At 35.2% G+C, this 26,725-nt stretch overlaps 4 protein-coding genes across 5 annotated transcripts; 1 reads left to right on the top strand and 3 right to left on the bottom strand.

Annotated features, from left to right (window-relative positions):
* The first annotated feature begins 419 nt into the window (after positions 1 to 419).
* LOC131801358 (polynucleotide 5'-hydroxyl-kinase NOL9-like) lies at positions 420 to 5,199 on the top strand. Of its 2 annotated transcripts, XM_059119928.1 has the most exons (5): positions 420 to 1,988; positions 2,046 to 2,267; positions 2,373 to 4,599; positions 4,661 to 4,809; positions 4,872 to 5,199. In XM_059119928.1, the coding sequence occupies exons 1-5, from the start codon at positions 533 to 535 to the stop codon at positions 5,132 to 5,134; spliced, it is 4,317 nt and encodes a 1,438-aa protein (XP_058975911.1). In that variant the 5' UTR covers positions 420 to 532; the 3' UTR covers positions 5,135 to 5,199. The 2 variants fall into 2 exon arrangements, with proteins under 2 accessions (XP_058975911.1, XP_058975910.1); XM_059119927.1 differs by having other exon boundaries at positions 420 to 2,267.
* A 5-nt stretch (positions 5,200 to 5,204) lies between these two features.
* LOC131801367 (large ribosomal subunit protein bL34m-like) lies at positions 5,205 to 5,735 on the bottom strand. Its single transcript, XM_059119945.1, has 2 exons — positions 5,522 to 5,735; positions 5,205 to 5,453 (listed from the first exon to the last, which is right to left on the bottom strand). Exons 1-2 carry the CDS (start codon positions 5,542 to 5,544, stop codon positions 5,240 to 5,242), a joined length of 237 nt encoding a protein of 78 aa, XP_058975928.1. The 5' UTR covers positions 5,545 to 5,735; the 3' UTR covers positions 5,205 to 5,239.
* Positions 5,736 to 9,645: 3,910 nt separating this feature from the next.
* On the bottom strand, positions 9,646 to 17,489 carry LOC101900517 (GTP-binding protein Rit2). Its single transcript, XM_005190430.4, has 4 exons — positions 16,295 to 17,489; positions 15,681 to 15,737; positions 14,204 to 14,469; positions 9,646 to 14,149 (listed from the first exon to the last, which is right to left on the bottom strand). The coding sequence occupies exons 1-4, from the start codon at positions 16,521 to 16,523 to the stop codon at positions 13,898 to 13,900; spliced, it is 804 nt and encodes a 267-aa protein (XP_005190487.1). The 5' UTR covers positions 16,524 to 17,489; the 3' UTR covers positions 9,646 to 13,897.
* Positions 17,490 to 20,521: 3,032 nt separating this feature from the next.
* On the bottom strand, positions 20,522 to 21,693 carry LOC101900347 (aldo-keto reductase family 1 member B1). The gene has a single exon (XM_005190429.4). It carries the CDS (start codon positions 21,509 to 21,511, stop codon positions 20,573 to 20,575), a length of 939 nt encoding a protein of 312 aa, XP_005190486.2. The 5' UTR covers positions 21,512 to 21,693; the 3' UTR covers positions 20,522 to 20,572.
* Between the last annotated feature and the right edge of the window lie 5,032 nt (positions 21,694 to 26,725).

A 26,725-nucleotide genomic window follows, 5' to 3' on the forward strand; every position in this document is an offset into this window, starting at 1 on the left:
GTCAAAACAATTTTGGAATTGAAAAAGTTGAATGGAAAATTATTTAAATTTGTAAAAATGGTTGAAAAACCTGTATTATAATAGCCTCCGAATGACGTCGTATAACAAAACATATAAAAATCTACTTATATTTGAAAAGACATTTGACATATCGATGTTCCCAATCGTTGATACATCATTAACATTAGAGATGGGAACTGTTTTTTATGCATTGAAATTTGGCAAGGTAAATCACAGAAAATGCAGAGCTGGAAATGCTTATTTGAAATGATGTTACCTTTGTTTCATTATAGTATGGTTCATCCATTAGTTGCATACACAATTACGAAATTCGTTTTGTGCCAGGAACTTGCCCTATTTATATTTAATCATGTAAACCTACTGTTACTTTTTGTGTGTCTGTCACCGTTGCCTGTCCACATGTGCTGCATTGTTTATCATTTCAAAACTGTGCACGCTCTCCACCAACATTTATAGAAATTTATGAAAATTTCGTTACTTTCCAAATTCTAGAAATTTGCATTCTCCTGAAATGGCTACAAAAGAAGGCGGCACGGCGATATCACCAAAAGAGAAAGAAAAATTAAAACAAAAGTTAATGAATCTCCTGAGGGAACATGAATCAAAAAAGAATAAAAAACAATCGGAAAGAAAATTCTTGAATAAAACTAATGAGCAACGGCATGGAAAAGAAGAGGACATCCAGCAACAGAAGCAACAAGCTTCTTCTAATCGAGAAGGCTACAAAAAGAAGCATAAAAATGCCCCGAGAGTTAAGGGGAATCAACAACATATGGGTGTAGTGTCCAATGGAAATACAAAGATGGCAAATAAAAAGCTAAATAAAAATAACTCCATGTCCCAGCAAAATTGTACGAAAAAAGCTGGTGTAGATGCGAAACCAAAAAAAGTGACAAATGGTGGTACCAAAGACAAACCTTTGAAACCAGACGTAAGGCAAAAAAGTAGTGAAAATAGCAAGAAAAAGGCATTAAATAAAAAGGGAAACAGTGTACAAAACCCTAAATCCATACCAGAAGCCATTAATACAGAGAAAACGTCAGTGGTTAATGGCCCAAAAAGTAAGAAACAAAAAGGAAAGAAAGTTGAACCTGAGGATACGTTGGGTTTAGCTCAGAAGAAAAATTCTCCAAAAGCCGGTAGTCAAAAAAATTCTACCAAAGGCCAAAACAAACTTAAGAATGTCAATATGACTAAACTGGAAAAGGAGACAACAACAAATAATATTGAACAAAATAAATTGTTCCGCTCTGAAGATACATTACCAAATAGCCAACCAAAAAGCAAGAAAAGTAATAAACTCACAACTAATCTTAAAAAGACTGATACCTCCGTAGGAGACAAGAATTCTAAAGTTCCTCTCAAAGAAAACTCCAAACCAGCAAAAGAAAGTAAAAATAAAAAGAACAAGCAAAAGTCTCAAAATTCCACCAATGTCAATGGAACGAATAGCTTGAACATCAAAAATCAGCAAAATAAGGCAAAGAAACGTGTAGCGACTGAGACGGCAAATACCACAAATGTCTCTAAAAAACCAAAACTGACCGACGAAAAACCACAAGTACCTGTGGAAAGCAAATCTAAGAAATCTAAAAAGAACAACCCTTCTCAAGGGAAAACAAATTCTTCAACTGAAAGCAAAAAATTGGATACAAGCAACATGCCCGGCTTTGTCAAGGGTGGGGATTTCGATTCAAAATATGGTGACTATTCCGGTGATGCATATTGGCAACAACAGTATGCCAATAACTTTGAAGATTCCGAAGATGATTTTGGTGATCATCAACAAAATAATCAAGAGGTGGAAACCTATAATGGTTATGGGGAATCGGATGACTCCGATGAAGATGATCCCTACAACTATAGTGATATTGATGACTCGGATGAAGATAGTGATGACAATGATCCCTACAATTATAGTGATATTGATGAAAACGATGAAAATTCCTACAATTATGGTGTTACAGGTGATTCCGACGATGATTCATATGATGATAATGATCCATATGATTATAGTGATTTAGATGATGAAGATGACGAAGAGGAGGAACGCTATTCAGATTTTGATGAAGACGACTACGAAGAAGATGAAGATAGTTATGATTATTCAGACAGTGAAAATTCTTCAAATTATGATGAAGATGATGCTGAAGATGCCGACAAGTCTTATGATTTTGAGGATGAAGAAAATGATGAAGACTATAAATTACCAGAAGATGTACCCGAAGACTTGATTGTCCATTCAGGTATGTTGATTATCGATTTTATTCTTTGCATGGTGGAATGGGTTTTAATGTCCTTTATATATTTTCTTGATTCGCTCTATAATGAATTTCTATCTTCATTTTCAGGAACTGCAACCAAGAGGGACATACAACCTGAGGACAATGTGGTATTTAAGGATAAAAAATATTGCCAAATTATAGAATTAAAGAGCCAAACAACAGTGAAAACAATACAGCAGCCAGAAGGCTATAAAAAGGAAGAATTACTAAAATTAAAATACAAAGAGAATCACATTGCAAAGATAGAACCGCCAGCATTGTCATCTGGTACAAAAGATGTCGACATAGAAGTTGAAGATAAAAATGACGATTGCCCAAAACTGGTGCCAATTATTGATGAGGATGATTTTCAACTTTACAATCCCAAGGAGGATGAAGAAGAAACTTTGGATGAGGAATCTTTAGATGATGAAGAGCAGGATGCCTATGAATATGACGACGATGATTCAATGGAAAATGTAAGCCTGGGCAGTGAATATACTGAACTTGATTCAGATGAGGCCGATTCTTTAATGTCTGAAGATATTAATGAAAAATATTTGAATAGAAATGCCAATGATTATGGCAGCAGTGACGACGATGATGAACGTATGCATTCTATGCAAACTGTGGATATCATAAATGCTACCAAGTGCAAATATGCTGCAGATGAAAGTGATGGAAATTTGAAACAAGAAATGGATGTAAATGATGACGACGCTGAAAAGGGAGTGACGCCTTCACAAATTTTAAACAAACACATTATGGTTGGTAGCAAAGCTGTAGTTGTAAGCATTCCAATTGCCGACAAGGCAAAAGAAGAAGAAAAAGAACAGTTGAACGCGGAGAATGACTCGTTGAATGCCAACCCAAATGTTCAAGCAGAAAAAGAAATTGGGACAATATTGAAATCCAACACATCTTCCAATTTGCTTCTAAATGACGGTGAAAATAATGATGAAACATCAACTAGCCATGATGAGAAACCAACAGATCAAGTCGATGGAGATGAGAATACCTCCCGCGAAGCAACAACTACACGTGCCAAAATTCAACATCAAAATCTAACGGATTACGATACAATATTTTGTAATGCCATTAATGCCAATTTGGTATTGGTTCTTGTGAAAGACCCCTTCTATATTTATGGTACTGTACGTCTAACATTGTTGGCTGGTCAAGTTGACGTCTACGGCCATTCGCTTAGCCTCAATAAAGAAATTGAGCTATTTTCTCCACGTGGTTGCAGTGTGATAGAAATTTCCTCCCACACTAGTGCGGCAAAATCATCACAAAACAACCTTAAGCAGACGTTCAAGAGTTTCGATAGCAATTTCCTACGATCTGATCTGGAAAGTATCATTAAAGGCTATGATCCCGCAAAAGATGCTGTGGTTTTATTGAAACGCAACGATGAAAGACGAAAAGTAGTCAGTCAATTTAAGAAGTTCATGAACGAGAATGTATTTCCCAATCTACAAAATATAAATCCGGATCGACCTCTGTTTAATTCCGAATATCTACTACGTTGCATTATAAACACATCTGCCATGGAACAGAAATGTTTGCGTTTATCCGATCAATGGAAACTTCTGGAAGTAAGTCGAAAGTCTCGCATCCTGTTGGCTGGTGGAAAGGGGGTTGGTAAATCAACTCTACTACGGTATCTCATCAACAAAGAATTGCAGAGCAAGGAAAAAGTACTCTTAATTGATTTGGATATTGGTCAACCGGAAATTTTTGTACCACAGACAGTGTCGTGTGCCGTGGTAACAAAACCTCTATTGGGACCCGGTTTCTTTTTAAACCAACAGCCCGAAAAGGCATTCGCAGTTGGCCACACAAACATTGCATTGTGTGCCCATCGTTATATTGAAGCTGTGCAACAATTAATTGATTATTGTTTAGCACAAAATCACCTTCAAGACATTCCATGGTTTGTCAATACCATGGGCTATAACAAAGGCTTTGGTTTGGAACTTATTTCAGTGATAATAAAATCCTTGCCCCTAACTGATGTTATCCAACTGCAAAGTAACAAGGCTATAAATAACTTTGACACATTACTCTTCCCCCAAAATATTAATCAAGTACCATGTAATATGTTTATGGAATATAATGGAAATCCTGATGAAGAATCACCCATATTAGAGTATCGCACACATGTATGGCAAACTGCAGTCACACAAGAATCACGCTATCAAAAGGAATGGGATATGAGTCCCAAAGATACGCGGTATGCCATGTTGTTGACACGTTTGAGTGTTGCTTTGCAGGGACATGCAGAATGGCTTACTGATTGTAAGCCTTTAAGGTAACATAAATACCTAAAATTTGTGAAAACAATATGATTCATTTGAAATTTTCTATTTTAGTGCCCCCTTAGATCAACTTAAGCTAATCAATTTAATGGATAATAAACCACCCTGCTCCCAAGATGAATTGGCCAAGGCCATGGAAGCCAATCTAGTGTATCTTTGTCATGCCGAAAACGAACGTAGTGCTGTAGAATGTTTGGGAATTGGTAATTAAAAACGATGCAACAGTTGCAACTTATATTTATCACATTCTCCTTTTCCCTCTCAGGTGTTGTCCGAGCAATTGACTATCATGTGCGACAAGTATATCTCATTCCGGCAATTTTCACTCCGCTACTAAAGCATGTCAACTGTTTGGCACTGGGCGATATGCCTTTGCCCAGTTCAATGCTAACCAATCAAGGTTCTCGCATCAATAAAACAGCACCATTTGTCTATAATACCGTAGAAGCCAATGCCTCCAAGGCGATTAAACAAATATACCATAGACCTAAGTTGTTCCTTAGTGGCAAGCATAAATCCCTAGACTAAGTGAATTCCAGTGTTTAGTCCTAGTAGTTTATTTTTGTTACTGAAATAGAAAAGAAACTGAAGAAGACTATTTTATTTATTTAAATGTGGTGTTTTATTTTTCCTCTAATGTGACAACACATAACGGCCCTTTAGTATGCGACGCATCAAGGTCCTTCTGCCTCCTTCGGTGGCCATGCGAGCATCCCAGCCATGTACATTGATACGTTTGACTTCTCTGGGTTTTGGGAAGTGGCAACGTACCTTGGTCTTTAGTATGTCCCGGTTGAAGGCATGAGCCTCTCGTGTTATGACCATTTGTCCAACACTGTTGCAGGCCCTGAATGTAGACAAGAGAAATGGACACAGATTATCGATGCTATAATCGCGGGGTATCTTGTAAATTACCTTCTCAATATATTCGTAAACATTTTCTTTTATTAATTAATAGTTATTTTATTGAAAACAAATTGAAAGTCGACGTTAAGTAACGAGGAAGAATCAGAGCACGAAGCCGATCGGCTCGCAGTCGGCGTGCAGCCGCCGCCGACTTTTTTTAAGTGATCTGAGCCGCCGCTGATGTATGCGGCTCTCATCGGCTCAAATTTTTAGCCGACTGAGTCGGCTAAGCCGTTGAAAGATATAAATTTATACAGCAAATTTGTATAAATATGTCTTTTAATCTTATCGATAAATTAACATATTATAATGCTCATTATTGGACGATAATTTATATTGCGCACTCGTCTTCAAGAGGCAAAAACGTGTAGGCTATTTATATTAATTATACCCTACACCACATTGTGGTAAGGGTATTATGTCTCTGTAGATTTGCTTTTTTTATCAGAAAACCTTTGGCAACCTTTTGTAACTTACGAATTTTGATGGAGTGGCAACCATATTGTTTGCCAAAGATTCGTTGTGTTTTTGCTTGTTCAAGGAAAATAATGTAAAATGTGCCAAAGGAATATTAAAAATTATTTTTCCGCTGACCGAAAGGGTCAAACAGTTTTGACTAAATCAGAATCCGATTCAGACGAATCTGTTGATTCTTCTAATGTACAAAATAACGTAGAGTAAGAAATAAGAAAATATTTGGAAATGAAAGTCGAGGCGGTTGAGCCTCTAGATTGGTGGTGACAGAACAAACAAATACGTTAAAGATTCACATCTTAATCTTGTTTTAAGCATGTTACGTTTTGACCATTTACTTTTTATAGATTTTTCCAAATGTTGCTACTGTAGCAAATATGTGCTTTGGAATTCCAGCCACATCAGCATCTTCAGAGCAAGCATTTTCATATGCCGGGAATTGTGTAAATGCTAAGAGAAGCAACCTGCATCCGGCAACAGTAAAGAAACAATTGTTTGTTCACGATAACAAGGCGGTCGTCGAACCATTTTTATCAAATTAAAGTATTTTTATTATAATTTTTAATGTGCTATAAGCAACAAATGTGCATATAAACTTATATTTTCATTTTTATTTTAAATTAAATGAATTGACAGTTATTAAAACAACCGAAATTATTTGTTCACGTTAAAGTCGTCGGCTGTAGCCGACTTTTAGCCGCCGCCGGCCGTATATTGCTTTAGCCGCCGCCGCCGAGAATTTCACATCGGCTTCGTCCTCTGGGAAGAATAAACACGCACTCAAGGTAGATCTAACAGGTAACCGCATCGGCGAATTGCTACAACAAAGCAACTTTTGTGGTCCCCTCAAATGTCAAAATTGGCATCTAAGGCGAAAAACATAGATTCGCCATGACATTTAAAAGTTGCGGCAAATTTGTTTCAACCAATCAGAAACGAGGTGTTTGTTTACATTTTATTTTGTGTCCCTCTCGTCGTAAACGAACGTCGCAATAAAAGTTTTTATTGTAAAACAAATAAGAGTAAAATAAGTATTAATTGTAGTATTGCGATATTTTTTAAACAAAGAAACTTATAATGACTATATTTTACTGGTTTAAACCGAAAGTTTTCCGGAACTGCAAATGACAAGAGTCTAATTCTTGCACTACTTCCCGTGATGTGCTTTGGGAATCTTAGATGTTGAGGCTAACTTAATTCTTAAAGCTGCACTCCATTCTAACCTCCTTCCTTCATGTTCTTTTAATTTTTTACTGGTTTCACTCTTAACTTACTCTTAAATTATTTGAAATATTATAAAAAGGTACTTTTAGGGAAGACAACATTGTTGCATTCATTTAGGGTGAATTCTTCATTACAACAATTCGTTTTGACATTTAATGGTGCCGTCAGCTGGGCTGATGCGATTACCTAGTACATCTACCTTGCACGCACTCGTTTATTAGGGATATTTAGATCGATTTTTCACTAATCACTCAGCTGTTTGGCACATATGAGAAAGAACTTAATGAATAGGTATGTTCAGTGTTGCTGGTAATAGAAAAAAGGATCAGGGCCTTAAAACAAAAGTTGTGTTCCAGAACCTACAAATTAGTACTAATTAGTACTAATTCTGCTACAACGCGTTCCCGTACTGCAAAAACTAGCAAAACTTGCAGCTCTCTCCAGAAAAAAATGGCGCTGAGTGGTGCACATTTCTGCTTGTTTTAGCTACATGAATTTGGCCGAGCAGAAATGTGCAAATTGTGAATTTGACATTTAATTGGCAGGGCTAACAAGATTGAAAAATGTATCGATACATTTCAATGTTCCCGCGTCATAACAAAAATAAAGCAATGATCAACTTAAAAACTAAAGGAAAAACTAATATTTGTAGTGCAAAAAAAAACAAGAAGAGAAAATATGGAGCACTTTTGGATGATTCCAGTAGTGAAGAGGACTGGCTGAATGATGAATCAGATTATTAATTATTATTATAGATTATTAGTTTTAAAGTATCGTCTTCAATACTATCGTCTTCAATACCAATTTTTTAAATTTTGGCGTCCGTTTCAGTAAGGTTTCACCAGTCCGATTTGGAATGTTTACTCTTGGAATTTTGAATTTTAACATTTTATCGCATTTCTGCTAATTTTCCGTTCCCTTATTTTTTGAGCACACCTAATTGAGAATGACATTTCGAACTGTTCTCTCTTCTGCTAGTTTTACTACAAAAAAAGTACTGGAACACAACTAAAATTGGGGAAGAGATTATAGCCATGGTACAATGATATTTTCTTGGCTTAATATGTCATTTTTATTTCTTTATGTATGTGTTTTCTTTTCAATAACAAAAAAAAATTGTTAAGAAAACATTCAAATTCGGATGTTTTCAAAATGTTTATTTCATCGTATGCATCGACAAAATGTAGATTTTTTGTAGCGAAATAATTCTTTAGAGATATATATAGAACCTGGTTTTGAAAAGAAGTGTTGACCTTTCATTCAGTTTTCGCGGTTTTCAATTATATATTCAAAATAAATGCAACAAGTTGTTTGATTTTTTATTGTTTTGATACTTATTCTGACATTACAAGCCAAACAGGTAGACCTCTATACTTGCAATTTTTTCAAAGTTGGCCTACCTTCTCTTCATTGTACCATGATTATAGCTATTTTCTCAAACGCTAGCACAGTTAAAGAATGTTTTTATTTATGATATCAAAAATACAAGACCAGTAAATTCTTTCAGGTTCTGGAACAAAGAAACTTTTAGATAAAAAACAACAACAAAAGAAGGAGCAAAAAATTTAAAAATTAAATGACAATTTTCTACGACTTGGTACGTTCAGTGTAGCCGGTAATACAAAATACGTTAGACTTACAGTTAGCGACCAAAATAAGTCCGACCTATGGTAGAAGAATGCAGGTAGATGCATCAACGCTTGGGAACATTGATGTGTAAATTTTTTGTTTTCAAAAAAAAAAAGTGGAGTTTAATATGTTTTCTTATACGAGGCCAATCGGATATTGTAATGCTGTGTATTTTTCAACAATTTTAACAAACTTCAATTATGTTTCATTCAAAATTTTCAATTCCAAAATTGGTTTAAAATTTTATTGTCCCAGCAGTTGTGCCGATGCGCCTATCTACATTTTTCTTTCATGATCCTTCCATGGCAGAAGAATACAGGTAGATGCATCAACGCTTGGGAGCATTGATATGTCAAACACATTTAAATGGGTTTTTTTTAAATATAAGTAGATTTTTATATACTGTCTTATACTACGTCATTCGGAGGCTATTATAATACGGGGTTTTCAACAATTTTTACAAATTTAAATAATTTTTCATTCAACATTTTCAATTCCAAAATTGGTTTGACAGTTCATTGTCCAAGCAGCTGTGTCGACGCGTCTACCTTTATTCTTCTACCATGGATCCTACTGACATCAACAGTGTTGCCAACTTTAATTTTTGACATTTCATTGATAACTTTGAGTTTTCATTTTACCGATATTTGTCGCTAAATTTAGATAACTCCACTACTGGCCCCTGCAACCCATTCCTACGTAAAAAGTTTAATTTCAAAGTAATTTAGTATTAGACCTCCCAACGATCTTATTCCAATAAAAAATCTCTTGAGCATTTCTAACATAAAAACTTTTTTATTGATGTTCATATTTTGGTATTTGATGACATGTTTTGGTTTTTTACTGTTTTAAAGTTATATATATAATTAATTTCTTATTGATTATGTAAATTAACAATTTATTTACTATGTATTTTTTGTGTTTTCTTAAATATTTTTTGTTTAATTATTTAATTCTTTATTAATAAATTCTGATAATTATTGTGTTGTATTTGTTTTCAATTTTTTATTTGCATCAGATGTCGCTTAATAGTTTTATTTATTTTTTAGTTTTATTTTGAATCAACATATTTACATATGTATGTTTGCATGTTTGTAGGACATAGTTGTTTATTTATTAAACATAAAATCTTTTATAACAATTATTAACAAATATGAATAACAACAATGGTTAAGTAAGTTGCAATGTTTTCTTTAAACATAATAAATTAAATTGAGTAGAAAAAAAAATAAAATTTGTGTGTTTTATATATAGTTTGTTATTCTCAATAGCATTAGAAATATGAGTAACATAAATAAGGAACTTTGTGTATGTGTCTGTTTTTAAGTGAAAGTCAAAAAATGATGTAAATAAGAAAGAATTCAATTAATTAGACACTAAAAAATAAACTAGTTTATTTTAAATCGAAAAAAAAACATAATGTTTAAAGCACCTTGACTGGATTTATTTATCATAGTATTTAGGCAAATTTGACAAATAAAACTCAATAATCGCACACATGTCAATGTACTTCAATAGAAGGACAACTCCTAAGGTGAGAATGCATGACGGAATATGACAATAAATAATAACAAATTATATTTAACTAACAAAACCTTGTAACCTTTGGACCTTGTTGTTTTGTTGTCTGTATGAGTAACCATCGGTAAATAAATTGTATTTGATTTTATGCGTTTTTTTTTCTTGTTTGTTGTAACACTATATTATTTCAAAAGAACTCATCACTGTGATGTTATATTCTTTTCAATTACATTAAGTTTTGTTTAAGTATCAACTATTAATAAATTCTTTATTTGTCTTAAATAATTTATTAGATTGGTAGTTATTTTGAGTGATTTTTGTTTTGAAATCGATGATTAACATGTTTATTCTTAACCCTTAAACCATTGAAAACAGCAATGAAGTGTGTTTACATATACGAGGAAATGTAGTGGATTTTAAATGTCAGTTTCACTTGAATTGGCGTGTGAAAACACGCTATTAAGCGAGTTTAGATTCATGGTAGAAGAATACAGGTAGATGCATCAACGCTTGGGAACATTGATATGACAAAACTTAAATTTTCTATTATATTTTTTCAACATTTTTATGCTAGGAACACAATTGGAGCGAACGACGAATTTTTTCGCGGCGTATGTTCGTCGTCAAAAATAAAACACATATGTGTATATGGAAGTGCACACAATCACGGCACCGGCGAAAATTTCGTCGGTCGCCGCGAACTCAATTAGCTTTATTTCTATTTCATACGCCGGCGACCGGCGAACAAAACAGTACAAGGTGGCCATACTTGTACGAATTTTATGTGTTTTAGTAAATAAAGTTACTTTTTACTTTAAAATTTGTTATGGTCACTCTACTATCTGTTACTCGTATAAAAAAAAAAACATAATTAATTTGTTTATTTATTTGTGTACTTGCGCCTGAGTGAAGATGGATATCAGTGAATTTATAATAGAGAAGATGGACATAAGTGAAATTATAATAGAGAACGTAAAGAATTATGTGTTCTTGTATAATTCATTGTAGTCAACAAATGTGCAAAAAGTAAACAACTTCATCAGCTGTTTTATAATTTCGTCGGTATTGTGTTCCATACGACGAATTTTCGCGGCTCATTTTGTCGCCGCGTAGGGCGAAATTCATCGTTCGCTCCAATTGTGTTCCTAGCATTAATTGAAAATTGGTTTGACAGTTCATTGTCCCAGCAGCTGTGTCGATGCGACTACCAGTATTCTTCCTTGTTTCAATTTCAATTCTGCTCTGATGCATGCATTTTTTGTCTCTATATTGTCAAATTAATAATGACAGTCCTAAAACGCCCGGTATATGTCCACATCTGAAATTCAGTGGTTTCCAATTGATAATAGGAAATTGATATCTACTGAATTTATTATATGTAAATATTTTTAAAAAACAAAAAATATTCTAATGTAAACATGGCTTAAGCCTGGGTTGTTGTCATAGCAGAAGAATACAGGTGGACGCATCAACAACATTGATATGTCAAAAAAGTTTAAATGTCTTTTCAAATATAAGTAGATTTTTACATGTTTTCTTTTCGGAGGTTATGATAATACGTGTTTTTCAACAATTTTTACAATTTAAATAATTGTTCATTTAACATTTTAAATTCCAAAATTGGTAGCTGTGTCGATGCGTCTACCTAAGTGCTTCTACCATGGTTATTGCCATTGTAGAAGAATACCGGTAGTAGCCGATGTACTACTCCGATGACTTAATCTAGTCAAAGAATCGTTTTATGTATTCTCACCTTTATAAATGTTAAATAAGTAAAACTCGCTTGCCATTCCCGAACAGTTTATGGGTTAAGATTTTAATTTCAAATGCGGCTACTATGATTCAGCCAATCTTTATGAGACAAAATATGTTTTTTTTTTGATTTTTAATTATAAATAGTATGCAAGTATGGAACATATGTTTGAAGTCAATTCGTTTTAGTTTAACTTGTAGTTTTAATAAATACTCTAAGTTTCTTAAATAAAAGAGAAAAACAAATATGTTTGACTAGGAAAATTCTAATACTTAGAAATCAGGATCGTCGATATGGAAAGTACTAAGGCGGAGAGTACATAAAGATTTTTTTTGACGGGTTTAAGGAGTTTTAGGTTAACTTAGTTCGATTTCGGCCCTAGTCGCCATTATTCTTTTCCGAAGAAGCCAGTCAGAAAATAGTTTTATGCATTTTCACTTTAAAGGTGGCTAATGGCTTAAGTCATCGGCTGGCTTCTTCGTAGAGGAACAAATGAGTTTTAGGTTGACTTGGTTCAATTTTGGCCCTACTCTCCTATGTTCTTTTCCGAAGAATCCAGCCGATGACTTAATCCAGTTAAAAAATCTTTTTATGTTCTCTCACCTTAAGTTATGAATATTTTAAACAAAGTTTCTAGGTTATGTCCTAAGGCATAGATGGGAAGTGTTAAATGGAAGCAGTGACAAAAAAAGCTTCCGCCCTCTTTCAGAAAATCAAAAAATTATGTGTCTGATTAGGCAATGATCTCAAGATGCAGCTTAACGTGGCGTTTACATAGGACAAATTATCTGGAATCAGAGAATTCATTTAGCAATTATCGGGATGCTGACGTCATAAAGACGAATTTTGGTATTTCGATAAATAAAACAAGAACTCTATTATCTTGTCTTTTGTAAACGTCATTATTGTATGACTCCGGTAGTGAGATTATCTAACTCTTTTTTTGAGATACCAACAAATATCGGCAAAATTTAAAAGAAAAATTATGAATGAAAAGTCTAAGTTGAAGTTGACAGCACTATTGCTATCGGTAGGATTTAGCGACTACTTTAACATAGTCGCTAACTTCGTAAAAAATCGTTGATTACCGAAATTATAAGCATCTCAATTTAAACGATCTTGTCAGTAACTCAACAAATTTTTAAAAGAATCGCATTACTGGCCTATGTATTTAGGCCTTGGCTTCTCGTTACATGTAAAAACAAAACGAAAACTATTTTGGCTAAATAATTTCTCATTTGATATTTCTTGACTTTATAAATATTCTCATTGAAATAGAATAGAGCCAAAGGACATTAATAACATTTCAGGACTATTTTTAGTTAAACTTTGACCACAAAATCTGTGTGTCGTTTCCAAAACTTTAATTGAAAATAATCGCAAACATTCCACACGAATTAAATGATATCGCTCTCCCGTTTTTCTTTCCCTCTATTTTCTCTCTCTCTACTCCTCTCTTCCTCTAGGAAATAATGTACTAGAAAATAATGCTACTCGTACTAAGATTTAGTTCAATTCTTATGATTATAACAGATCTGTATAGAGTGTGTGTGTTTGATTTGTTATAGTGTTTGTTATTACTTATAGAATATATACCTGTTTGTTTTGCTGCTTCTTCTTGTTCTTCTAATAATATATAAACATACTCTACCAAAAAAAGTGGGCGCTTACGGCTGATAATCTCTTATGTGCGGCGTTTTCATCCTTGTGCTTCATCTCCTTCCTTCTTCTGCTTGTTGCGTTTTGTCTTCATTTAACAACTAGAAACCCCAAACTGATCAGGCTTAATTTAAATTCCGTCTTCGTCGAAAGACCAAAGCAAATATTGAACGTATACGCCACCAACGACTTCGTCGCCGGGAATGTAACTTTTCCGAACTGGTACCATTGCCCAGGGCCCGTTGTTTTTCTTTGCGTCGTATTTCACGAATCAGAGCATAGAACGCCTCATCGATGTAGAGACGCAGAGCGGCAGATGTTTCAAAAAATGGACAGCCAAATTGATTGGCCAAATTGCGTCCTTCTTCCGTGGAAACCTGGAAAAGATTCATTTATAAGAAGTTCGAAATTTTTAAATCCATTTGACATACCTTTCGTAGAGATTCGAGGTCACTTTTATTGGCAATCAACACCAAGGGAATATCTTCGGTTAATCTAACTCTCTGTATTAGTTTGCGATATTCCGAAGCCTCTTCGTAGCTATGCCGATCGATTACGGAATAACAAATTATGAATCCCTCTCCACATCGCATGTATTGATCACGCATAGCCGTGAACTCCACCTGTCCCGCAGTATCGAGTATATCCAAAAGGGCTGCTTCATTGTCGATGACGGCTTGCTGTTGATATGAGTCCTCTAAAAATCGTGGAATGTTAAATTAGTATTAGCTTGAATATAGAATGGCTCGAAAGAAAACTATGAAGAAAAATAAAAAATCCCACTTTCTTGGCTCCAAAAACCCATTTTTTTTAAATTCAATTTTTAGTCCTTGAAAAAATATTTTTAAAAAACCTACTTTTTATTATTCTTAATTTTGTTTTTAAAAAAATCACATTTTTTAACAACTTAAATCAACATTCTTTGTGCTTTAAAAATATTTTTTAAAAGTGTACGTTTTATCGTTCTCAAAATAATATTTTTTTTAAATTTACGTTTTTTTTGGGGCGTTCACGTTTTAGGCCTTGTTTTTTGGTCCTTGAAAAAACATTTTTGAAAAAGTTAACTTTTTTAGTCTCTAACAATGTTTAAAAGACCTTATAAAATATTTAACGAAATTCAAGTTTATGGCCCTGATGATTATTGAAAAACAATTTTTAAAAAATGCTTTTATTTTAGTCCTTAAAAAGATATTTTTTTAGAAATCAAAATTTTTGGTTCTACAAAAAATTAAAAAAATCCAAGTTTTTCGTCACTGAATTTTTTTTTAAAAATCCACGTTTTTCGATCCCTGAAACTATTTTTTAAAAAATCCATGTGTTTTTTTGTCCCTAGGAAATGTTTCAAAAATCTACGTTTTTCGAATCCTGAAACTATTTTTTTAAAAACCCATCTTTTTTATCCATGAATTTTAAAAAATCCAAGTTTTTCAGTCCCTGAACAAATTTTTCCAAAAATTTTACGTATTTCGGTAGGTAAAAAATATTAAAAAAATCCACGTTTTCCGGTAGCTAAAAAATATTTTTAAAAATCCATATTCTTCGGTAGCTAAAAAATATTTTTAAAAATCCATATTCTTCGGTAGCTAAAAATTTTTTTTCAAAAATCCACGTTTTTCAGTAGCTGAAAAATATTTTTTAAAAATTCATTTTTTCGGTACTTAAAATATATAAAATGTTTTTCGCCTGACGTCTGACGCTCTTCTATGGATAGAAGACCGTTTGACGTCTGACGCTCTACTATGGATAGAAGACCGCCTGACTTCATATAGAAAATATCCTGATTTTCTTTTATATGTCGAGTATTATCTACAATCCTTCTTTATATAAACAACTTCTCTTCTATCTTCTTTTCTTATACGCCTAGAAATCCTTGCCTTAATCTCTCGAAAATAAAGTTATCAAACTTACCAATTGTCGGATCGTGATAGTCCAAAAAGTTGTGACTGACAAATTGCAGAGTAACAGCTGTTTTTTGTTTGTAGTTGTTAGCCCGCCAGCATCCAAAGTTAAGATGTAACGGTAGTGGCGCGCCATAATAGTCACATAGTTACAGTTATATTCGTGGACCAGAACAAAACAATGAAACGCGCCATCCAAACGAAAGTAAAAGCAGCACAGAAGCAAAGGGTGGGTGGGTAGATGGATGAATATCAAACAATTTGTTGAAAAGAGCGGTGGCGGTATTCGGCATCATCATCAGCATCAACATCGTCGTCGTCATCATTCGACAAAAACCCGGTGGTGGCAGCAACAAACATTTTGATAAGAAACGTCAATAAATCGGGTGCGTGTGTATATAATTGCGAATGAAAACAAAAAGGCCACACAACGAGAATATCCACACGAGATGTGTTGTTTTTTTTTTTTGGAGAATTGGTAGAACAAAAGAAATATTGCGTTAGGCAGGCAGTCAGACAGACAGACAAACACGAACATACATAATTATTGATTATTCAAAGAACAAGAACAATATGCAAATGCAAAAAAGAAAAAAAGCAAAACCAAGATAAATCCATATTTACCCGATTTCCCGACACCACCATCTCCCAGAATGACAATCTTGTAGACCCTTAGACCTCCGCGCATATTTAGCGGTGGAACATTTGGTGGTTTCATAGCCAGATGACCATTTTCCTTGCGATTACCAACGGCATTTGTGATGCTGGAATTGTTCTCTTTGTCACTGGAAAGTTTCTGTTTGGCCGATTTCTTGAGGGCAGCACATCCAACTGTGGACATATCACCGGCCATGAGATTAGTGAGGCCTTAGTGGGCTCACACGGAGGAATTAGGCGTTAGCCAAACCAAATTGGGTGTCCGTTGCCTTGTGAGGATTAGATGTGGTGGTTGTTGTGTGTTGAGGAATGTCAACCTTGAACCTGGACCAGCTACAATGAAGATGTTTATAGTAGACAGCACAATGTTTTAGATAAACTGTCGAGGACGAAGTCAGGAACTAAGTGAATCACTAATTGGAGGATCTTTTGAAAATATCCACTTTTTGTATTTTATTCAAAAGGAGACTCAATAGAGGTTTCCATTTCTTTCATAGGGTATACTTCGTTTATGAAACTGGGGAGGGGCCTTTATTCGAAGTTTTTCCACAAAGCTTATTTTTCGATATTTCTATAACAGAAAATAGAGGGGCACGTGTTATTGTTTTAAATATATAATTTTATTACTTTTTTCGTTTTTTTTTCTCGTTTCGTTCGGTAGCACTCCTTGCAAAAATATTTTTTTCTTGTTAACACAAAATTTTCTCGTTTTTCACTGCCTTTTGCAAATAAGAGGAAAAAATAAATCGCTGAATTTCACTTAAATCGAATTGCTATTTCTTCGTTTGCGGAACAGATGCGAACTGTGTGATGATTTTAATCGGTTTTGTTGTGTGTCGGAAGCGAAATAAAATCAAAATTAAATTAATAATATTTATTATTTTATATTTCTTTTTTTTTTGTTACACTTTAACAACAAAACAGTGAAAATTTTCCCATTTCTCGTCGTCTTTGGCTCGCTCGGTATCGACAAAATTTTTCTATTCTTTAGAGAGTCTTTGTCGTTTTCTTTACCGCCTGGCAAAAGAAAAATGTGATGGACCCGCATACGGAGGGGTGGTTGTTTGGCTGTAAGCATTGGCGTGTATAGGAGAAGGAAAATCAACCCTTGTTTTTGTTAGCTTTTTTTGTTGCTTCCAACGTTTACGTTTATGTTTTTCATCTGTTTTTGTCGTTTCATTCTGCCCATCTATCGCAGCGTTTTTCAGCTTTCCCTTAGTTTTGCGTATTTTCCTCTAGTGTACATAACAACACTTACTCTCACTCTCGCCTCTCTTGATTTTACTATACGACAACGGTAGTATACAACAAATACTATCAACAACAACCCTCCACCCTCCCACACCATCAGCAGCAGAGCCAACGTTCCATCAATTTCTTTGAATTTCCCCAAACACATGTCTTCGTTGTTGTTGTCGTCGGAAAATTATTTATTGTTTTGAGAAGTGAAAGTTTGTTTTTCCAAAGCTCCTTAATGCAATATGTAAGCTTTAAGCAAATGCTCTCCCCAAATTGTAAATAACGGTATTTGGTTAGTGTCATTGCTTAATGAAGCTTTGGGGGTGAAAGTTTTCAATGAAAAACTTTTCGTATCGTTTTACTTCAAAATATGGCTCTTCTAAAGAAAGAGGGTCATTGAGAGTTTCTTTATTGATGGAGACCTTTATAAGGTCTCCACAATGTTAAGAAATGCTGTATAGGTTGGCCATATTGTCAACGCATATCCACGTTGCCAAGAGAACAAGTTTATACTATCCACGTTGTCAGGAAACTGTGAATAAGTTATTCACATTATCAGAGGATAATATATGGGGATAAGTTATCCATGCTGTAATGAGGCTATGGATAAGTTATCTACGTCGTTAAGAGTTTAAGGATAAGTTATCTACGATGTCAGAAGTTATGTTATCTACGGTGTAAGGAGACTGCGGTTGAGTTATCCTCGTTGTCAATGGATATGTTATCTACGAAGTCAGACAACTGTGGATAAGTTTTTCACGCTGTCGGGATAACTTATGCACGATGTCGCGAGACTGTGGATAAGTTATCCATGTTGTCAGGAGATTGCGGATAAATTATCCATGTTGTCAGGAGATTGCGGATAAGTTATCCACTTTGTTAAAGGATTAAGGATAAGTTATCTACGATGTCAGAACACTGTGGATAAGTCATTCGCGTTGTCTGGAGACTGCGGATAAATTTTTCAAGCTGTCACTGGACTGTGGATAAGTTATCCACGATGTTGGAAGACTGTGGATAAGTATCTACGGTGTCAGAAGACTGTGGACAAGTCATTCGCGTTGTCCGGATACTGTGGATGAGTTATCCATGCTGTCAGGAGACGGTAGATAAGTAATCCACGCTCTCACTAGATCATGGATAAATTATCTACGATGTCAGAAGACTCTTGAAAATTTATCCTCGCTGTCTGGAGACTGTGGATAAGTTCTCCACGTTGTCATCGAATAAGCTATCCATGCTGTCAGAAACTGTGGATAACTTTTAGCGGTGTCAGGAGAATACGGATAATTTATTTATGATGCCTGGAGACTGTGGATAATTTTTTCACGATGTCGGGAGACTATGGATAAGTTATCCACACTCTCACTAGACCGCGTATAAGTTATCTACGTCGTCAGAGGACTGTGGATAAGTTATCCACATTGTCAGGAGTTTAAGGATACGATGTTAGATGTTATATACGATGTTAGAAAACTGTAGATAAGTCACACCGTTGTCTGGAGACTGTGGATAAGTTATCCACGCTGTCAAGAGTATAAGGATTTTATCGTTCTACGTTGTCTGGAGACTTTGGATACGCTATCCACGCTGTCACTAAATCGTGAGTAGAAGGAGAAGTTATCTACGATGTCAGAAGTTTGTGGTTGAGTCAGCCGCATTGTCTAGAAACTGTGTGTAAGTTATCCATGCTCTCTGGAGACTGTGGATAAGTTATCTACGATGTCAAGAGACTGCAGATAAGTCATCCGCGTTATTAAGAGCTAAAGCATAAGTTATTCACGCTATCAGGCGACTGTGGATAAGTTATCCATTCTGTCAAGAGACTGTGGGTATGTTATCCACGATGTCAGGAGACGGATAATTCTACCGCGTTGTCTGGAGACTGTGGATAAGTTATACACGCTGTCACTACACCATAGATAGGTTATCTACGATGTCAGAAGACTATGGAAAAGTTATCCTCGCTTTCAGGAGACTGCGGATGATTTATCCATGTTGCTAAGAGTTTAAGGAGAAGTTATCTAAGATGCCAATGCTGTCAGGAGACTGTGGATAAGTTATTCACGATGTTAGGAGACTACGGATAAGTCAACCGCGTTGTCTGGAGACTGTGGATAAGCTATCCATGATGTCACTAGACCGTCGATAAGTTATCTTCGATATGAGAAACTCTGGAAAAGTTATCCTCATTTCCCGGAGACTGCAGATGAGTTTTCTGGCAACTGTGGACTATGCTGTCAATGCTGCCAGAGGTGTGTATAACTCATATCCACTGTCTGTAGACTGTGGATTAGTCATCCTCTTTTGTCCAAAAGATTTTGGGAAAGTTATCAAGTGGCTGGAGACACTGCAAATGCTATCCTCATTGCCTGGAGACTGTGGATATGTTCTCTGCATCGTTTGAAGACCGTGGACAAGCTGTTCTCATTATCGACTATGGATAAGTTATCTGCGTTACCTGTGAACCGTGGATGTATTATCCAAGTTATTTGGAGAGTGTGGATATGTCGTGTTCATTATTTGGAGACTGTCGATTAGTACTTCACGTTGTTAGGAGCTTGGGTAAAAGTTATTTATTCGCGCTCCATGGCGACTGTGGGTAAGTTGTCCACGTTACCTGGAGACCATGAATGGGAAGTCCACGTAGTCAGAATGTTATTTGGGGCTCCAAGAGACTATTGTTTTATCTAGCCTAGACACTGCGTTTAATTTATATATATTGTTGAAAAACACTGGACCTTTTTTCCGCGATGTCAGATGATGGTTAGTTTATTTTTGAGACTCTACAATATATTATATTAATTTTGTAGTGGATGCAAAAATTGATTTTCTTCAGAAGCTTTGAAGTTGAAATCTACATTGTCTCAGTACTTACATATATACGTACTTACCTTCAGCCAAATTTTACTAATAAATCCAGCTGCTTTTTTGATCTCCAAACTTTATTAAAAAAACAAACTTAAAAATACCATTGTTAACAACAAAGAACAACAATAAACCAACCTAAAATTCCGTATTAAATGGGAAATATTTGTGATGACTCATGCCGGTGAATGGTATTAAACGGGTATTGGAATTATAACGATCCATCAGCTGCATATCTTCAGGCGATAACTCAAAATCGAAACAATCAAAATTCTCCGCTATGCGTTCTTTGCGCACCGATTTCGGAATAACAATTGTGCCCAATTGGATCAGATAACGCAGACAAATTTGTGCAGGAGTACGGTTGTAACGCTTCGCCAAATCTTGGGCAGTTTCATCATAAAGAAATGCTGGCCATTTTTGTGCAGGTTTTGGCCGAGCCAGTGGGGCATAGGCAGTAATGACAATATCCTTTTGTCGGGAGAATTCAATCAGTTTCTTTTGATTGAAAGCGGGATGGCATTCCACTTGATTGACCACCGGGCGAATACGGCAGTTTTGTAGTATTCTCTCAGTTTGTTCAGCATTGAAATTGGAGATACCCAAACCCTTGACTAGACCAAGATCAAAGAGCTTTTCCATGGCCTTCCAGGTGTCAACATAATCTGTGTCACTCAATTCACCGCTGCCATGAACATTGTCATCGCCCTTGTACACTTGACCCACTGGGAAATGCATGAGATACAAATCGATGTAGTCCAAATCCAAATTACTTAGGCTTTTGCGACAGGCATGTTCCACTATCTGGGGATCGTGGTGTATGCCACCCAACTTTGTGACCACAAAAAGATCTTCTCTCTTCACTTTGCCCTCGGCAATTTTTGCCTTGATTGCTCGTCCAACTTCATGCTCATTCTCGTAGACAAATGCTGTGTCAATGTGCCGGTAGCCAATATCTATGGCATCTTTGACAGCTTGTTCGGCTTCGTTTTCATAGGAACGCCAGGTACCCAAGCCGACGACCGGCATCTGTTGGCCATTGCTCAGTTTAATGCATGGAGCTAATTTTGAGGTCATATTTTTGCGTTGTAATGCGTTTCTTTTCCTTTTATTGATTTGTCTTATCTTTGAAGTAGTTTATCTGGCTATTATTGAATTATTTGCCGATTTTCACTTGTTTTACACTTGACACTTCACTGCTGGGGGACACTTGGATGAGAACTGCCGTTTGAGTCTGAATGTGAACGACATTTGTTTTTAACAACAGTCGTCATTCATTCGATTTGGTTCTCTCAAATTTCTTGGGGGTTCTCGTTAGTTTCTCTCAGTGAGTGAGGCGGTCTTGTTTGACTGGTATGGCCGCCAAGTAATTGTGTTGTTGTTATGCCCACTCCGTCTCATTTACCACGTATTCTCCCCATTGTTAATTAATGTATTTGTGTTCTCATTGCTATTTCGGTATGTTTTGGGAATTTTCTGCTGACTCATTGGTAGATGATGACTCAAAGAACACTCTTGAGCAGAAAATAGTGCTCTAAAATAAGAGGAAATCATAGGCATGACAAAACATAAAAAAGTAAATATAAAAAGATGTTTCTTCGATCTCTTACGTTTTACAAATTATATAGAACCTGTAAAGAGGAAACCTTGCATAGGTCCTCTATTGCTAAGAGATATTAAATGGTGGTTTCCATAGACAGAAACTAAAAGGAAGTCTGTCTCGTATAAAGACTACCTATAGCATAAAGTCTACAGGGTGAGATAAAAAAACTGCAACAAAGTCCAACTACATAATTTTTACATTTTTTTCTAATTTTATTTAATGAAAGCAAAAAATGTCGGAAATAGCATCAAATTTTAGAATAAGTTTAGATTTGTTCGTATTGGTCACTATTGACATGAATTATGGCCTTAAAACGGCCAACACGCTGCCCGAATGTTGCTCTGTGGTATTTTGGCTCATTCCCGGCGAAGCGCTTGCTTGAGGTGATCGACGCTTTAGTATTTTTTGGTGCCAACCTTGCTTTCCAAATTCTCCAGGCACATTAGTCCAACGGATTGGTATCCGAAGATTTTTGTGGTCATTGTGCACAGGAAATGAAGCGATTAACCTCATTTTATAAGCATTCTTGGGTGGCGCCTGCTATGTGCGATGGTGCTGAGTCTTGTTGGAATGTCCAAGGTCTTCGGCCCAAATGATTGCGTGCCCAAGGCTTTAATACACCCACCAGAATATTTTCGCGATAATATTCGGCATTTATTTTGATGCCACGGTCGGTACGAGTGGAGAGCGACCATCGACTGTTATGGCGGCCCACACCATCACCATGGTCGGCGCTTGAGTTCTGGTCGCCAACCAGAACCACACCACCACATTTTCAGCTGACCTCTTTTGGCTGTTTACAAACTGCTGGACAACGAATGTTTGTTCACCGGAGAAAACCAAATTCAGCAGTCCACCACTTTCGGCCAAACGAAGCAACTCTTTAGCTCTTTTGAGTCTATTTTCTTTCTGTTGCGGAGTAAGTTCCTCCACTTTTTGGAATTTTAATAGCTTTTACCCGAGCTTTTTTTTAATATTTGCCGAATGGAATATTGTGATATGTTCAGTTCACGAGCAATTTTTCGGCCACTGCAACGCGGGTTTCGATCAAGTCGGCAAGTTTTGAACCATTTCCTTCCGTCCACTTTCTTGAGGTCGGGCTTCGCTACCAGTATCACGGTAACGAGCGATGGTACGGGACACAAAAAATTTATTCACATTTAAATGCTGAAGTGCTCTAACGATAGCCACTTGTGGTTTTCCATCCAAATTTAAAGAAATTACACTACCACGCTTGAATTCCATCACGAATAACTTTTTTCTGGAAAATTCTCACCAAAATGCTTTTGTACGCTTGTAAACCATATAACGAGCTGTCACTGGAATAATCTTAACAGCTGTCGGACGAGTGGCTTGGAAATAACATTAGTCTGAAGTTGGTTGCAGTTTTTTTATCTCACCTTGTATATTGCTCCAATAAATATGTTTATACCCTCCACCATAGTATGGAGGGTATATTAAGTTTGTCATTCCGTTTGTAAAACATTTAAGACCCCACAACGCACTTATATTATTGATCAGCATAAAATTCTATATCGATTTAGCGATGTCCATCCGTCTGTGGAAATCACTCTAGATTCCGAACGAATTGAAGTAGAATGATAAAATTTTACTCAAATGTATGTCATGACTGCAGGACTTTTGGTATTGAAAATGGGCCATGTAGGTCTACGTTTTGGTATAGCACCCATATTATGGTACCTACCTTTTTTGGGGGGTTTGGCGATTTGAGCGACATTATTCACCGGAATTGTTTCAAATTTGGTATTTGAAGTTCGTAATGGATGCTACAGCCTAAGACAGAAAAGTGTCTGTGCAGGTCCACGTCTTCGTATAGCCCCCATATAACGGTACCTCCCGATATTCGGTATTTTGATGATTTTAGCGACATTATTCACCGGAATAGTTTCAAATTTAGTATTTGAAGTTCGTAATGGATATTACAGTCTGTGGCAGAAAAGTGTCTGGACAAGCCCAAGTCTTCGTATAGCCTTCATATAACGGTACCTCCCGATACTCGATATTTAAATGATTTTAGCGTTATTATTCATCGGAATTGTTTCAAATTTTGTATTTGAATTTCGTAATGGATACTAAAGCCTATGACAGAAAAGTGGCGATACCTCCCGATATTCGGTATTTTGATGATGCAGGTCCATGTCGTCGTATAGATCCTAAAAATAATTTAATTTTTTTGAACATGGCCAAATTCGTTCCAAATGGTGGAGGGTATTCAAAGTTCGGCCCAGCCGAACTTACAGCGTTTTTACTTTTTGTGTTTTCCATATTTAAAATAAATACATTTTTCACTTCCAACCACAAGCCATTAACAAAACTACTATTATTACTTGAAATTGTACAATTAATATTATTTATTTATTCTTTGTATTTTTTGTTTTGTTTTTTACATATTTAGAATGAAGAAATATTTAATATTTTCGTTTTTTTTTTGTTTCTATATTTCTTTTTTTTAGAAAAGTAACATTTTTGTTTATTTTGTTGTTTGCTTTGTTCTTTTAAAGAAACTATTGCTATTTGTTCTCTGTGGTTTGGGCATTTTTTTTCTTTTGTTTTTGGTTTTGCATTTCATTCAATTTTTGGTTTGGTTCATTTCGTTTGTTTTCGTTAAAGTTTTCCTTGGGGTTTTTGTAAATTTGTAGTTTTTGTGTAAATATTTAAAATTTGCAATCAAGTTGTTTTTCTTTTGGCATAATGCAAAATTCAATTAACGCAAACAAAATTGGAAATTTATATTTTTTAATAAACTGTTTTAATTTCCGGTGTAAATTTTGAAGATTCCACGAAAAAATGTGGCGAGCCAGCGCAATTTTTTTTTCCAAATCTTCCAAAAGACTTTGTCTATCGGGTCGTGTCATGTCTGGGTAGGTGTGAGTGTGTGTGTGAGGGACAAATTTGCTTTGTAAATATCTATGTGAGTGTAAATATATATTTGTTATTTGTTTTCTTATTTTCCATTTGCTTGCTTATTTTTTAATTGGAGTTTTTCTTCTTACAGTGAGCTGCTTAAGAGACTTCATTTTTACTTTGACGAGTTTGATTTGGAGGTTATTAGGGGGTCTTCTATGTGATTTCCAGTTGGAAGAAAGTCTAATTTCTTTTTTTCTGTAAATTTAGTTTGACGTTTATTGTGAGAGGTTTCTTTTTTATTTTAAATTCTATTTTAAAGTTAATAGGGGCCTCTATTTTCATTTCTTTGGTTCATTGAGATTGTCCAATCTAATCACATTTAAAACTTTTTTTGGTTAAAAGTCATTTTACATTTACACTGGAGTTTTTGTATAATAATCTGTTTTTTTTTTTTACAAAAAAAATTGTGTTAAAGTCGTTAGTTATTCATATATATAAAATACACATTTTAGGTGAGTAGAGCCTATTCAAGGTTTAAGTAAGTGTTTTTTTTTTTTGAAAGTTTATCTACAAATCTATATTTTTTTAGTTTTTAGAAAACTACCCATCGTCTTATTTTTAGAAATATTATTTTTATTATTATTTGTTGTTTTGGACGTTGAAAAGTTAGTCGCTAGAGTTTAAAGTAATAATAAAAGGCGTTTTCATTGTTTTGATATCCCTACCAGAATTTGAGATCTAAGCTTAAGTGGATCACGATTTTTTTTGTGGAACGAATATTAGATTGGAAACGGTTTTCGGATTTTAAAAATACCGATATTATTTGAAATGTGATATTAATCCCTTAACTTTATTTGGATTTACTATTTCCAAAATGATCTAAGTATTGCCAAACAATTTAAGAATTATTTATGAGAAATACCAAAAAAAAAAAAAAAAAAAAAAAAAAAAAAAAAAAAAAAAACACTTAAGGTCGGTCAGGCCGAGCTTTTCATATTCTCCATCATTTGGAAGAAACTTAGAAAATTAAAAAAAATCCGTCGTCCGTTGGGGCTATGCAAAGAGTGTGGTGTTGCATAAGTCATAGACTGAAGTAACATTTCCGAACTTTAGATACGAAATTACCGTGAATAATGTCGCTAAAATCATGAAAATACGGAAAATCTGGGGGTATCGTTATATGGGCGCTATACTATAACCTGGACCTATGTAGATAAATCTCTTCTAAGGGATAAAGTACTCAGAAGATATCCCTTGTGTGGATTTTAAGATAATTCCATTAAAAATTATGCCTGAAATCATTAAAATACCGAATATCAGGGGTTACCGTTATATGGGGGCTATACGATATCGCGGACCTATACAGGGTGAGATGACAAAACTGCAACCATCATCGGACTGCTGTTAATTCTAAGTCTCTCGTCCGACAGCTATTAAAAATTATTCTAGTCACAGCTCATTATAATGTTTACAGGCGTGCAAAAGTATTTTGGTGAGAATTTCCCCGAAAAAAAGTTATTCGTAATGGAATTCAAGCGTGATTTCTTTATATTTGGCTGGAAACCCACAAGTGGCTATCGTTAGAGCATTTAAGCATTTAAATGTTTGTCTCGTACCATAGCTCGTTACCGTATACCAGTAGCGTACCCCGAAATATGTCCAGGAAGTGGAGGGAAGAAAATAGCAACATCAGCGGAAATGGTTCGCGAAAAGTAAAGAAGCGATTTGATCGAAATCCGCGTCGCAGCGGCCGAAAAATGGCTCGCTGAAGCTGAACATATCGCAACATTCCATTCGGCAAATATTGAAAACTTAGCTCG

This window comes from Musca domestica, unplaced genomic scaffold (assembly GCF_030504385.1).
Source record: "Musca domestica strain aabys unplaced genomic scaffold, Musca_domestica.polishedcontigs.V.1.1 16, whole genome shotgun sequence".
Lineage (NCBI taxonomy): Eukaryota > Metazoa > Arthropoda > Insecta > Diptera > Muscidae > Musca > Musca domestica.

Bases quoted from the DNA above. Each gene is read 5' to 3' on its own strand.
- LOC131801358 (XM_059119927.1), top strand. From the start codon at position 533: ATGGCTACAAAAGAAGGCGGCACGGCGATATCACCAAAAGAGAAAGAA. The intron at 2,268-2,372 runs GTATGTTGATTA...CTTCATTTTCAG, and splicing joins AGACTTGATTGTCCATTCAG to GAACTGCAACCAAGAGGGAC. The intron at 4,810-4,871 runs GTAATTAAAAAC...TTTCCCTCTCAG, and splicing joins TGTAGAATGTTTGGGAATTG to GTGTTGTCCGAGCAATTGAC.
- LOC101900347 (XM_005190429.4), bottom strand. From the start codon at position 21,511: ATGACCTCAAAATTAGCTCCATGCATTAAACTGAGCAATGGCCAACAG.
- LOC131801367 (XM_059119945.1), bottom strand. From the start codon at position 5,544: ATGTTTACGAATATATTGAGAAG. The intron at 5,454-5,521 runs GTAATTTACAAG...GTCTACATTCAG, and splicing joins TTTACGAATATATTGAGAAG to GGCCTGCAACAGTGTTGGAC.
- LOC101900517 (XM_005190430.4), bottom strand. From the start codon at position 16,523: ATGGCCGGTGATATGTCCACAGTTGGATGTGCTGCCCTCAAGAAATCG. The intron at 15,738-16,294 runs GTAAATATGGAT...AACAAAAAACAG, and splicing joins TGGTGGTGTCGGGAAATCGG to CTGTTACTCTGCAATTTGTC. The intron at 14,150-14,203 runs GTATGTCAAATG...AATCTTTTCCAG, and splicing joins ACCTCGAATCTCTACGAAAG to GTTTCCACGGAAGAAGGACG.